The sequence below is a fragment of the Salmo salar genome, chromosome ssa16 (assembly GCF_905237065.1).
Source record: "Salmo salar chromosome ssa16, Ssal_v3.1, whole genome shotgun sequence".
Classification (NCBI taxonomy): domain Eukaryota; kingdom Metazoa; phylum Chordata; class Actinopteri; order Salmoniformes; family Salmonidae; genus Salmo; species Salmo salar.
This window is the reverse complement of record NC_059457.1, coordinates 79527554-79541885: the sequence shown is the minus strand read 5'-3', so window position 1 is coordinate 79541885 and position 14332 is coordinate 79527554. Positions and strand designations below refer to the sequence as shown.

The window sequence follows — 14332 nt, the reverse complement described above, 5'->3', positions numbered from 1 at the left end:
TCAGACCACAGTATTGAGACAGTCCTCTATATAGTACCACAGTCAGACCACAGTATTGAGACAGTCCTCTATATAGTACCACAGTCAGACCACAGTATTGAGACAGTCCTCTATATAGTACCACAGTCAGACCACAGTATTGCGACAGTCCTCTATATAGTACCACAGTCAGACCACAGTATTGAGACAGTCCTCTATATAGTTCCACAGTCAGACCACAGTATTGAGACAGTCCTCTATATAGTACCACAGTCAGACCACAGTATTGAGACAGTCCTCTATATAGTACCACAGTCAGACCACAGTATTGAGACAGTCCTCTATATAGTTCCACAGTCAGACCACAGTATTGAGACAGTCCTCTATATAGTTCCACAGTCAGACCACAGTATTGAGACAGTCCTCTATATAGTTCCACAGTCAGACCACAGTATTGAGACAGTCCTCTATATAGTACCACAGTCAGACCACAGTATTGAGACAGTCCTCTATATAGTTCCACAGTCAGACCACAGTATTGAGACAGTCCTCTATATAGTACCACAGTCAGACCACAGTATTGAGACAGTCCTCTATATAGTACCACAGTCAGACCACAGTATTGAGACAGTCCTCTATATAGTACCACAGTCAGACCACAGTATTGAGACAGTCCTCTATATAGTACCACAGTCAGACCACAGTATTGAGACAGTCCTGCACAGGGGCTTTTCAAAACACACAGGAAACAGGGAGAACAAGCAGAAAACACAAAAGTGATTTTAATTCCCCTCTTGCTTTTGTTGTATAGTAGTATTAAAGTGTTCTCTTAAATTGTCTTTTAATTCTCCTTTTGTCAAAATGAAAATAGGTCCCTCATCTAAAAATGAAAGTCTCAACAGACATAGCCTGCGGGTCATAGCCGGCTCTGAGTGAAACCCAGAGAGCGTCACGTTTTTTAAGACCGGTGGGAGATGAGAGGGCGACCCTGCAACATGTGCTCACTGAACTTTAGCTCCTTCTCTTCCTGTAGGATGCCCCTCACTCTGACTGAGAGAGCCACACACAATACAGACAATGAGAGGCTGGGGAACAACAGATGTATCAGCCTGCATGCTACACTATGAAATCCAGGATGAACCTGAAATTCAAATGACAGACATGATGGCATGGATGCAATTTTTTTAAGTTATAGCCTACACATATTTTTATATATATATGCACACTACCGTCATTTTTAGTAATAACAAATTGGTAAAAAAATATTGTAGGGGTGACTCATTTATCATAGCCTATTTATTGCACCATACCATATTATCAGGTAGGTGCACTGTAAAAATATATATTTACAGTTGAAGTCAGAAGTTTACATACACTTGGAATCATTAAAACTCGTTTTTCAACTACTCCACAAATTTCTTGTTAACAAAATATAGTTTTGGCAAGTCGGTTAGGACATCTACTTTGTGCATGACACAAGTCATTTTTCCAACAAGTTTACAGACAGATTATTTCACTTATAATTCACTGTATCACAATTCCAGTGGGTCAAAAGTTTACATACACTAAGTTGACTGTGCCTTTAAACACATTGGAAAAGTCCAGAACATGATTTCATGGCTTTAGAAGCTTCTGATGGGCTAATTGACATAATTTGAGTCAATTGGAGGTGTATCTTTGGATGTATTTCAAGGCCTACCTTCAAACTCAGTGCCTCTTTGCTTGACATCATGGGAAAATCAAAAGAAATCAGCCAAGATCTCAGAAAAAAGATTGTAGACCACAAGTCTGGTTCATCCTTGGGAGCAATTTCCAAACGCCTGAAGGTTCATCTGTACAAACGATAGTATGCAAGTATAAACACCATGGGACCACGCAGCCATCATACCGCTCAGGAAGGAGACGCGTTCTGTCTCCCAGAGACGAACGTACTTTCGTGTGAAAAGTGCAAATCAATCCCAGAACAACAGCAAAGGACCTTGTGAAGATGCTGGAGGAAGCAGGTACAAAAGTATCTATATCCACATTAAAACGAGTCCTATTTCGACATAACCTGAAAGGCCGCTCAGCAAGGAAGAAACCACTGCTCCAAAACCGCCATGAAAAAGCCAGACTACGGTTTGCAACTGCACATGGGAACAAAGATTGTACTTTTTGGAGAAATGTCCTCTGGTCTGATGAAACAAAAATACAACTGTTTGGCTATAATGACCATTGTTATGTTTGGAGGAAAAAGGGGGAGGCTTGCAAGCTGAAGAACACCATCCCAACCGTGAAGCACGGGGGTGGCAGCATCATGTTGTGGGGGTGCTTTGCTGCAGGATGGACTGGTGCGCTTCACAAAATAGATGGCATCATGTTGATGGACAATTATGTGGATATATTGAAACAACATCTCAAGACAGTCAGGAAGTTAAAGCGCGGTTGCAAATGGGTCTTCCAAATGGACAATGACTGGCTTGGCCCAAACTCCAGAGAGGAGAGGCGTGCATGCAGCCACTGCCCACTTTGGGAAGGTACAGATACATGAATCAATACCAATACTCTCTCTTTCTCTCTGTGTGTGTGTGTGTGTGTGTGTGTGTGTGTGTGTGTGTGTGTGTGTGTGTACTATACTTGTGAATAGTAACATAACCAAAATTTGACCAACTGGGGACATTCTGTTGGTCCCCACAAGGAAAAATGCTATTTCTAGGGGGTTTTGGGTTAAGCTTAGAATTAGTGTTAGGGTTAGAAGTAGAGCTAGGAGTTAAAGGTCAGGTTTAGGGTTAGGAGTTAAGTGTTAAGGTTAGGTTTATGGTTTGGAGTTAAGATTAGGACTAGAGTAAAGGTTAGGTTTAGGGGTTAGGGAAAATAGGATTTTGAATGGGAATCAATTGTGTGTACCTACAAGGTTAGTTAAAGTGTGTGTGTGTGTGTGTGTGTGAGAGAGAGAGAGAGAGAGAGAGAGAGAGAGAGAGAGAGAGAGAGAGAGAGAGAGAGAGAGAGAGAGAGAGAGAGAGAGAGAGAGAGAGAGAGAAAGAAAATAGAGATATTTGTCATAGTTTACAATACATAGGGGGAAACTGTTGGGAATCCATTCTGCGAGGAGTTTTCAATGGAAAAGTTGTTGTGACATCAGTGGTATATTTTACAGGACTGTAAATAACATAGCCTAACACCAGTTGGGTCTTAGGGTGACAAGTGTAATTTGCTATCAAATGGTGTTGTGATTGTGTTGTCCTAGAACTCTCAAGCACATGCTGCACATGAACACATGAACCTTGGCGTGATCCTGGACAACACCCTGTCGTTCTCCACTAACATCAAGGCGGTGACCCGATCCTGTAGGTTCATGCTCTACAACATTCGCAGAGTACGACCCTGCCTCACACAGGAAGCGGCGCAGGTCCTAATCCAGGCACTTGTCATCTCCCGTCTGGATTACTGCAACTCGCTGTTGGCTGGGCTCCCTGCCTGTGCCATTAAACCCCTACAACTCATCCAGAACGCCGCAGCCCGTCTGGTGTTCAACCTTCCCAAGTTCTCTCACGTCACCCCGCTCCTCCGCTCTCTCCACTGGCTTCCAGTTGAAGCTCGCATCCGCTACAAGACCATGGTGATTGCCTACGGAGCTGTGAAGGGAACGGCACCTCCGTACCTTCAGGCTCTGATCAGGCCCTACACCCAAACAAGGGCACTGCGTTCATCCACCTCTGGCCTGCTGGCCCCCCTACCTCTGAGGAAGCACAGTTCCCGCTCAGCCCAGTCAAAACTGTTCGCTGCTCTGGCACCCCAATGGTGGAACAAGCTCCCTCACGACGCCAGGACAGCGGAGTCAATCACCACCTTCCGGAGACACCTGAAACCCCACCTCTTTAAGGAATACCTAGGATAGGATAAAGTAATCCTTCTAACCCCCCCCCCTTAAAATATTTAGATGCACTATTGTAAAGTGGTTGTTCCACTGGATATCATAAGGTGAATGCACCATTTTGTAAGTCGCTCTGAATAAGAGCGTCTGCTAAATGACTTAAATGTAATGTAAATGTAACACAGACTCACTCACAACACTCTGAAATATGATTTGCTGGGCTAAAATCTGGTTCCTAACCATCTACAGGTAAGACAACCGTCATAACATGCTAATATCATGGTATTGTGCTTATTACCAATTGTACAGGGGCTGCAGGTAACCTAGTGGTTAGAGCACTGGGCAAGTAAGTGAAAGGTTGCTGGATCGAATTCCCTGAGCTGACAAGGTAAAAAAATCTGTCATTCTGCACCTGAACAAGGCAGTTAACCCACTGTAGGCCGTCATTGTAAATAAGAATGTGTTATTAACGGTCTTGCCTAGTTAGATAACGTTTTTTTTAAATAGCATGTAATATCGCATGAATTCACAAGGGGGCACACATGTACCAAGGCATCTTTCTGAATTACCATGACTACGGCAAACAGGTGTCTGAGCTGTTGTTGTTGCTGCCTACGTCAGTTTCAGAGCGTTTAACAATAAGCTAGCTAGCTGCATAGTTAGCTACTAAAATTTCAACCTTTGCTGATATAGCAGGGTATGCACATCGACTTGGTATGAGGATATTGCTCTAGTCGTCTCTCCTCCTCTCCTCAGTCCTCCTCAGTCCTCTTCCCTAGAAATTCTGTGAGAGTTGTGCTATGTTCAGGAAAACTGTCTGGAAGAATACCGTGAGTGATGCGGTTAGCTGGCACCAGGACGAGGCCCTGAACACGACCATATTCATCCTGAAAGAGTATGGTCCGACCGGATTCCTACTCAAAGAGGAGGGGGAACCCAAAAACTTCAAAGTAGGCCTGCATGTGCAACATCCTAACTTGACATCATCAACATTATAGTCCTATTTACATTTTGACACGAAATACTTTCTTAATTCTTAATCAGGTAGCCTATTTTTCATATTCCACAGGTGTTCTTGGGAGACCCTCATACATGTACCTGTTCAACATTCCACAAAGAGAGAGACCTCTGCAAACACATCTGCTGGTAATAATGAAGAAAACATACCGATCACACATAAAAGATAGTGCATGCTCATTCTGTAAAATAATTCTACTTTCATTGTAGGGTTTTATTGCGGAAATTCAGACTGCCTAGAGAACATGAATGTAAGTTTCACTTAGACATAACATAGGCTACAATGCATATGCCAAATTGCAATTCAAACCCTAGGTACTCTGTAGAAATGATTGGATTTTTAACAGCGTATTCTTAAACTCTACTGTGCTCTCTGGTATGTTCACTTGCAGATTGCTTCCAGCAGGTCCTGGTTGAAAGGCAGATCCTGGAGCTGCTACAGGGTTTACACAGGAGCAGAACCCCCCGGCCTGTACACCCACCCTGCTCTGAGGCTGACCCTTACCCCAGACCAGACCCAGCTGAGGCGGACGGAGGGGTCAGACAGAAGGAGATCGAAGCCGAGGATGTGTGTCCCATCTGTCAAGAGGAGTTGCTGGGGAAACGGCTGCCTGTGTCTTACTGCAGGTCAGATCATCACGTGGATTATAATGTCAACACACTTACTGGGCCACCCTTGGTATACCTATTAAATGCTTACTAGCTCTTAATGATATGATGGAGAACACAAAGGAAAGTGATTTGAGGATAGGGGAAATGTGCCTGAACTGACCTACTGTTTTACTGCAACAACAGGGGAACATGTGAGTGGGAGGGAAAACACCTTCTGCCACCAACTGTCATCCCCTATGTCTTCTCACTCAGGTTCGGCTGTGGCAACAACGTCCATATCTCCTGTATGAAGGTGTGGGCAGACCACCAGGCACGTCCGGAGGGGGAGGGGGAAGCCATGGTGAAGTGCCCGCTGTGCCGGGAGGACTTTGGGCTGGTCAAGCTGCTCCTGGAGCAGGTGAGGAATGTGGCTAAGCTCCACACAGCTGCTGAGAGAGAGAGGCCCGACAGACACCTCGGGGTGCTCTGCAACAACTGCAGGGTCTGCCCCATCACTGGCAAGTGCTTCAAGTAAGTCTTGTTGTCATAATGCCCAGGCCCAATAGACCTTGAGCTCGAATTTACATACTTTTCCCCCATCCACTTACCTATACTGTTGTGCATCAACTATGACTTCCCTTTAGGTGCACAGTCTGCCGGTACTATCACCTTTGCGAGGACTGTATAAGAAGGTGCTGTCACCCTCAGCATCTGTTTGCCATACGTACGGTAAGCAGTCTTCAGTTAGACTCTGTGAGCATTTCTGCATATATTTGTGTCAGGAAGTGGACATGATAAACTTATGACATCAGCTATTATGTCCATCAGAAAAGGACTGAGAAGTGGCTGTCCTTGGGTCAGCGTGTGTTCAACACACTGGGTGAACCACGTGAGATGACCACTCAGTCAGTGGGTGACAGGTGAGCACTGGAATCTCTGTAAGAACCCTGTATAAATAGATGATTATGCTCAGTGCCTGAACACCCTGAATGACATGTAGACAGTGCTAAAATGCTAAGATGTTGTCACACATACAGGCTGTTACACTTTACAACCTGCTGCAATAAGCATTGTGATTCATATTTAAGTGCAGTTAATTACATTTTGTTTTATTGTCACATACACCATATAGGAACAGTGAAATGTGTTGTTTTACAGGGTCAGCCATAGTAGTACAGCACCCCTGGAGTAAATTAGGGTTAAGAGCCTTGCTTAAGGGCAGAGATTTTTTCACTGGTATTCGAACCAGCGACCTTTCCGTTACTAGCCCAACGTTCTAACCGCTAAGCTACCTGCCGAACCAGCGACCTCTCCGTTACTAGCCCAACGTTCTAACCGCTAAGCTACCTGCCGAACCAGCGACCTCTCCGTTACTAGCCCAACGTTCTAACCGCTAAGCTACCTGCCGTTAAAATATAGCCCATGAGTCTCTGGTTTCCTTTCCCCCTTCAGGATGATTCCTGTTGAGAGTGACCCAATGCCAGAACACCTGGTCAGGAGCCTCCTTTCGGTCAGGGTGAGGAGAGGCTGCCCCCTGCTGGACCCTGGGCAGCAGTGTAGGATCTGCCTGAAGAGCTTCCAGCAAGGGCAGCAGGCCAGACACCTGCCCTGCCATCACAAGGTAAAGACTTAACTCAAATGATCCTGTCACCACTAAGTAATGAGTTAGGTAAACGGGCCCTGACATGTTCTGCCACCACAAGGTTAAGAGTTAGATAAACTGCCCTGACCTGGGCCTCCCGAGTGGCGCAGTGGTCTAAGGCACTGCATCGCCTTTCTTTGGACACTGTGTTAACTAACCTCCAGACGAGCTTCAATGCCATACAACTCTCCTTCCTTGGCCTCCAACTGCTCTTAAATGCATGTAAAACTAAATGCATCCTCTTCAACCGATCGCTGCCCGCACCTGCTCGCCCGTCCAGCATCACTACTCTGGACGGTTCTGACTTAGAAATGTGGACAACTACAAATACCTGGGTGTCTGGTTAGACTGTAAACTCTCCTTCCAGACTCACATTAAGCATCTCCAATCCAAAATTAAATCTAGAATTGGATTCCTATGTCGCAACAAAGCATCCTTCACTCATGCTGCCAAACACACCCTCGTAAAACTGACTATCCTACTGATCCTTGACTTCGGCGATGTCATTTACAAAATAGCCTCCAACACTCTACTCAGAAAATTGGATGCAGTCTATCACAGTGCCATCCGTTTTGTCACCAAAGCCCCATATACTACCCACCACTGCGACCTGTACACTCTCGTTGGTTGGCCCTCACTTCATACTCGTCGCCAAACCCACTGGCTCCAGCTCACCTATTAAGTCTTTGCTAGGTAAAGCCCCGCCTTATCTCCGCTCACTGGTCACCATAGCAACACCCACCCGTAGCACGCGCTCCAGCAGGTATATCTCACTGGTCACCCCCAAAGCCAATTCCTCCTTTGGTCGTCTTTCCTTCCAGTTCTCTGCTGCCAATGACTGGAATGAACTGCAAAAATCTCTGAAGCTGGAGACTCATATCTCCCTCACTAACTTTAAGCACCAGCTGTCAGAGCAGCTCACAGATCACTGCACCTGTACATAGCCCATCCAACTACCTCATCCCCCATACTGTTATTTATTTGTATTTATTTATTGCCTTACCTCCCTTATCCTACCTCATTTGCACACACTGTATATAGACTTTTTCTATTGTATTATTGACTGCATGTTTGTTTATTCCATGTGTAACTTTCGCACTGCTTTGCTTTATCTTGGCCAGGTCGCAGTTGTAAATGAGAACTTGTTCTCAACTAGCCTACCTGGTTAAATAAAGGTGAAATAATAAAAAATAGCTGTGCCACTAGAGATTCTGGGTTTGAGTCCAGGCTCTGTCGCAGCCGGCCATGACCGGGAGAACCATGTGGCGGCGCACAATTGGCCCAGCGCCGTCTGGGTTAGGGAAGGTTTGGCCGGCAGGGATGTCCTTGTCCCATCTTGCACTAGCGACTCCTGTGGCGGGCCGGGCGCAGTGCACGCTGACACAGTCGCCAGGTGTACGGTGTTTCCTCCAACACATTGGTGCGGCTGGCTTCCGGGTTAAGTGGGCGTTGTGTCAAGAAGCAGTGCGGCTTGGTTGGGTCGTGTTTCGGAGGACGCATGGCTCTCGAACTTCGCCTCTCCCGAGTCCGTACGGGAGTTGCAGAGATGGGACAAGACTGTAACTACCAAATGGATACCACGAAATTGGGGAGAAAAATAATTTAAAAAAATGAAAATGCCTCTCCTGCTCTGCCACCACAAGGTAAACAGAGTAAGTCTGAAGTGGGTGATGCCCTGTCTTTAACCCTAAAGGCCCCAAAACCAAAATACTAAAATTCCTGTTGACACTTTTTAATTCTGGACTGGTTTGAGTATGTTCTGAAAGGATGTACTGTGTCCTGATATGGACGGCGAGAGCAGTAGCTGAATTTGATCCATCTTTGTCCCCTACTACAGTTCCACACAGACTGTGTCGACCCATTGCTTCGGAGGTCCAACTCCTGCCCTCTGGACGGATACGTCATCTACAACCCCCTAACATGGAGCAGCGGTGGGGGGAAGGGTACACCCAAGCTGGCCTCCTCCCTTGACCATCCAAAGCTCACAGAGCAGCACAGATTGGAGCTGTTCGTCCCAGGAGTAGCTCTGCTGGACAGGGCAGCCAGGGTGGTTCCCTCCCTGAGTATGTTCAGCTCAGAGGGCTCAGCCAATGCCCTAGTACCGCTCCCTCAAGACACTATGGTCGTCGGCTTACAAGGTCTACGCATCAATACAGTGAACATTGAGAGCATGGAGGGTGGAAAAAGTGGGACAGAGAAGGATGGATCTCCAGTCAAATCAGTCATTCTTAACAAGAGCCTTTCCTCCGAGCATCTAAGGACAGACGTGTCTAGAGTCAGGTTGGGACGCACCAAGTCAAGCTCCTCGACCAGTTTGGCCCAAAACAATGCTATCTCAACTAACAGGCTGGGTGGGGTCTATGGAGGGACGGAAAGGGCCCAGCCGAGTCTGTTTGTGGGTGTAAACAGGTCAGACAGGGACATGACTGCTGCTGCTGCTCAGCCCAGAGCTGTCATCACCCTATGGAGAGCCAGACCCCAGTGGAAGCTGAGACCCAGGGTACCCCAACCCAGACCAGGCACAGGAGACAGCCAACAAGCCACAGGCCTGAGGATGACAGGGGTACTGATCAATGCTCCACACCAGGGAGAAAAGGAGTGAGAGTTGGATTTTAGAACATATTTTGTTGTGTACAGACTACTGCTTTGACTATATAGTTATTGAGAGTATGGTACAGTTGTACTACTTAGAGTAGTTTTGTATACAGAGCATTCAGAAAGTATTCAGACCCCTTGACTTTTTCAACATTTTGTTATGTTACAGCCTTATTCTAAAATTGATTAAATAAGTTTTTTTCCCTCCGTTGTACTAGTTAGTTCGTTTCTTTCTACATAAAGGAAATGGATGACAGTTTTATATTTGCTTGTGTGCTCAGCTCTTGGTTAGATATCAACACTGCACAGCTATGTATTCACTTCACCTAAGTCTGTTTGGCTTTCATTTCCCTGTGTTTTTATAAGTGCTATTTTCATTGACAGTTTTTCAATCTCCATTTTATTCACTTAGCAGAGCTTGTTTTAAACAAACGTCAAAATTAAATACAAAATTAGCTTTTACCTGGACATATAAAAGTACCACAGACATACCGACCTGTAATAAAAATAAACTTTTTAAACGTTTTTTATTTTTATTATCAGTCTATGTACATTTTCAGCTTGCCGTTTTTCACTTAAGACATATTGAAGCAGTGATGGCCCAGGTGATATCAAAATGACTAAAGGAACCACACTCCTATGTTTTTATTTTAATCCCAGCCCCCGTCCCCGCAGGGGGCCTTTTGCCTTCTGGTAGGCCGTCATTGTAAATAAGAATTTGTTCTTAACTGACTTGCCTAGTTCAATAAAGGTTAAATAAATAAAAAATGAAAACCATCAGTCCAGACTAAACGTGCTGTTGGCGGTAATTTTCCTCTTCTCATCCTGTGGTGACATCCTGACTGAGTTGTAACGGTTAACACATGACCATTGAGAACAGTGACTGTCACTGGTGGCAGTTCGACCAGTGCGTCCTCAATGTCCTTCAGAGACTCTCTCCCCTCCCACCTTCCTCGCAGAACATTTCTGATGACACTGTCCTCTACAGTGAACACCCAGCTGACCAGATCATCAGATTGTATGGAGAGCTTCCCTCTAGTTATCCTTCCATCAGGGATAGTATGTACGACATAGGGCAATGCTTACAAGTCACCATCTTTTCAGTGGTGTCCACCCTCTCCAGTGGGTGCGCTTCTGGGCAAGTGTACTCTTGGGACAACCAGTATCCAATGATTTTCCCCTCAAACTTCTCAGGCTGTACCATGTTGTGTGGCAGATCGCATTTCGTACCACTAGCCACGTTGACCAGAGCAGATTCTGGTGTTGTGTTCAGCATGGTTTTACCACCATACTTAGCAACAGAAACATTGGTGACCCGGTACCATTTCCCCTCTTCAACCATGTTTTCACGACCCCACACGGTCAGCTTTGTGAGTGTAGTTGAATCATCAATATGACCGACTAGGTATTCCACCATGGGCATGCTTTTGTTGAATCTTGTTTTACAATGGCGCTCTTTCAGTTTCTGTATCACCTCCACTGTAACGTTCACCTACAATGCAAGAAAAACACCAAAAGGAGAAATACATTACAGGCCACTGAACAGACAAGGTTAGAGTTCAAACATAACAGTACTTCATTGATAGTGAATTATTATTATTATTATTATAGCTACCTTCTCTTTTACAGCATTTTCTGTGTTTTCTTTGTCCCCTTGAAGGTCAGCTAGGGCCACATCCTTGACCCTCCCGTGAAGGTCGCTGTTGAATTTGAAGGGTAAATCTTCGAGGTTGGAAAATGTGGATGTGTATGTAAACATCTCCATCTTGTTGTTTCTGCTTATGGATGGCTGGAGCACCACTTTCACCAACTTCACTGGAGTTCTGCAAAAACATGCATTATAAAATATTAATCACAGATATTCCTAATCACATAGCACTCAAAGCTTTTGCAGAGCACTTCATACCCAATTTACCTGCGATTCTCTGCTGTGGCAAAGCGGTCTCGCAGCTGCGGCTGAAAAACGATCAGATTCCTGCTCTCATCTTCTTGCTGTAAAACTGCATTGAAATATCCTGTCTTCTTCCCTCTCTTCACTGCTGAGACATTGTGGATGTAACCGCAGGCCTTGATTACTTCCTGTAAATTCCCCATTATGGAGCCTATTGGAGGGACAAAATGCAGCATTTTAAAGGAAATACATCTAGACATGCATAACCTAGATATTCAGAGTCAGGCATACTCAGTTTGAGATTAGGAATTTTAATAGGCGCCATGTTGGCACAATAAACTCCACAACAGTCAGCAACATTATAGACTAGATTAGATGGGCAGGGCTGTACCTGCTCTGATGCTTGGTGGGGCTGGGGGTGGGTCAGAGGCACTAGGGTTTTTGAAGGTGGTCCAGTCCAGCTCTTTGAGTCTGGGGAAGTTTGCGATGATCTCTTTCTTATGCAGGAGGGCCACAAAACCATGGCAGTACTCCTCTCCTTCTCTCTCAGCATGTCCAGTAGCTTGATGACTGTAGTCTCTGGAGGCTGACTGGGTTGCAGGTGGGAGAGGATGTTGTATTCACGCTGCTCCACAAGTTTCTTTGAATGGGCGTACTGGAGAATATTGTCGTGTTCTGCTGACAGAATCTCTGTTAGCAGCGGTTTATTCTCCAGCAGAAACTCCTTCGCCATTCTTCTCTGGGGTGGTTGGCTGTTCTTGGCCTAAGTTGGTTTCCTCCTGGGGACTCAAGGCTGTGTTCAGCAGGACACAACGGCGTGCAACTTTTGATTGAACGGAAAACTGTGCTGTTCTCAACGGTCGGGCAACACACCGCCACAACCACCAAACAGGAGCAAAGATACCTCAAAGAACGGTTTGGGAGAAGCGTGTCGTTCAGGCACGTAGTAAAACGTTTAATGAACTGAACACACCCCTGCTTCATTGGCTGGCAGAATCTACTTCCTATTAGCCGGAGAGGTATGGCTTGTTGTCATGGGAGGGTCTATGGGTGCTGGCCAGGTGGTCAGGTGAAATCAAACTAGCACCTGGAGAACGAGATGGAACAACAGGTTAATTACTGTGTCAAGTCAAAACATACAGTGCGTGTTTAAGAGTGGTATCAGGCAAAAGACTATGATGCATGGTTAGTACACTACTACTGGGTTATAGCTAGGATATTAGCCTACATGATATTGCTATGATTATATTGATCTCTTGTCATGCCTCTTTAAGGTATCGAAAGGTAAAAAGTAATATCACTCAGTGGAAAGCCACCTTGACATACAAGGCGTTGTAATTAACAAAGGTAGCTGAGGTAGTCGGGTATGCCTTCCCTAATCTATAATTAATACACGGTTATTTGAGCCACAACAGACAGACGGTGCACAGAGCAAAGTCAAGAGTATTCACCCACACAAAACTAGCAGGATGGTCTCTTTAACAAGCTGATAATACCGGTTCGGTCCAACGTTTTGTATGTTTTTACTCAACAAAGTAAGTCATGATATTCTGTATATTATTAGTCATGTCACTTTTAACCCAAACTATAAGATGTTTTTGCTGAAATGTTTGTAAACAATCTATAGCTTCAAAATATGTTTCAAACTATGATATTGATGTCATATAACTACCATATTGATGTCAACTAAATATAATATTGATGTCATATAACTATCATACTGATGTCAGTCCGTGCATCCATAACTACATATTCATTGTAGAGTTTTAGCTGCAGAATATTCATCCGGAGGGGGTCGTCCGTTTGGCTGAAAAACGAATTGTGCCGTGCTGCGCACAGAAGCGCCACAATTCAAAATATACGACTTGGAACGGCGCAGGAGAGAAGGCTTTAAAATGCTTCATCTTGCAGCTGAGACATATTTAGAGTCATATTTCTAAAGCATTATCTTGCACCACATACCCATTATTTTAATACCAAACATTTTCACAATATCTAACAAGTAGCTAGCTAAAAGTCCTGGTAAATAACGGTAAGGAAATTGGTCGTGCTATCCGGGATCCTAGGGACGTCCCTACCCCCGGTTGAAAATGGTTCAGGTAGGGTTAGGTAAGGGTTATTATAGTTGGTTAGGGTAGGAGTTAAGGTTTAACCGTAAGGAAATAGTTATGTACCACTTCTTGTCTTCAGCTTTTTCTCGCGCTCTCACTGAACAAAGAAAAAGAAGGTTACTCTTTTGTGCTACTAGCGGCTTCAACATTTCCCGAGCTGTGAGCGGGTGCAGATCGTGTTCTTCTTTGGTATCATGACGTTCGCACATTTTATTTGTGAATGCCGCCACCTACTGTGCATTAGTGTGTGTTATATCACGTTACATTTGTGATACAAAAATAAAAAGGGGGGAAATGTTTCTAAATATAACCACAATCCATCCCTTCACCTATATACCAATATTTCATACAAATTAAAATCTCAAAACATCTTATCACGCTTCTGCAGTAAAATCTCGTACACCCAGGTACTTCTCAGCAGCTACCACCTACACTACCCCATTTCACTACTTGACCCTACCAGCTCCTGCACCATGCCAACGGCCTGGGAGGACGGGACACCATCACTCAACACACCCTGTAACTCTTCTGAAGTCAAATCTCATATACACAAATACTTCTCTGCAGCTGCCACCACAACACCTATTTTCTGTGATTTACGTTCCATTTCTTCGGTACAGTTGATAACTATTGCTATGAAAGCTAAGAAGCCA

The 14332-nt window shown here is 44.9% G+C and overlaps 1 protein-coding gene across 1 annotated transcript; it reads left to right on the top strand.

The window, feature by feature from the left end:
• Positions 1–4422: 4422 nt before the first annotated feature.
• LOC106574814 (E3 ubiquitin-protein ligase ZSWIM2) lies at positions 4423–9884 on the top strand. The gene is made up of 9 exons (XM_045698067.1): positions 4423–4782; positions 4902–4978; positions 5060–5100; positions 5242–5476; positions 5714–5971; positions 6085–6169; positions 6269–6360; positions 6893–7061; positions 8920–9884. Exons 1-9 carry the CDS (start codon positions 4633–4635, stop codon positions 9682–9684), a joined length of 1872 nt encoding a protein of 623 aa, XP_045554023.1. The 5' UTR covers positions 4423–4632; the 3' UTR covers positions 9685–9884.
• The last annotated feature ends 4448 nt before the right edge of the window (positions 9885–14332 follow it).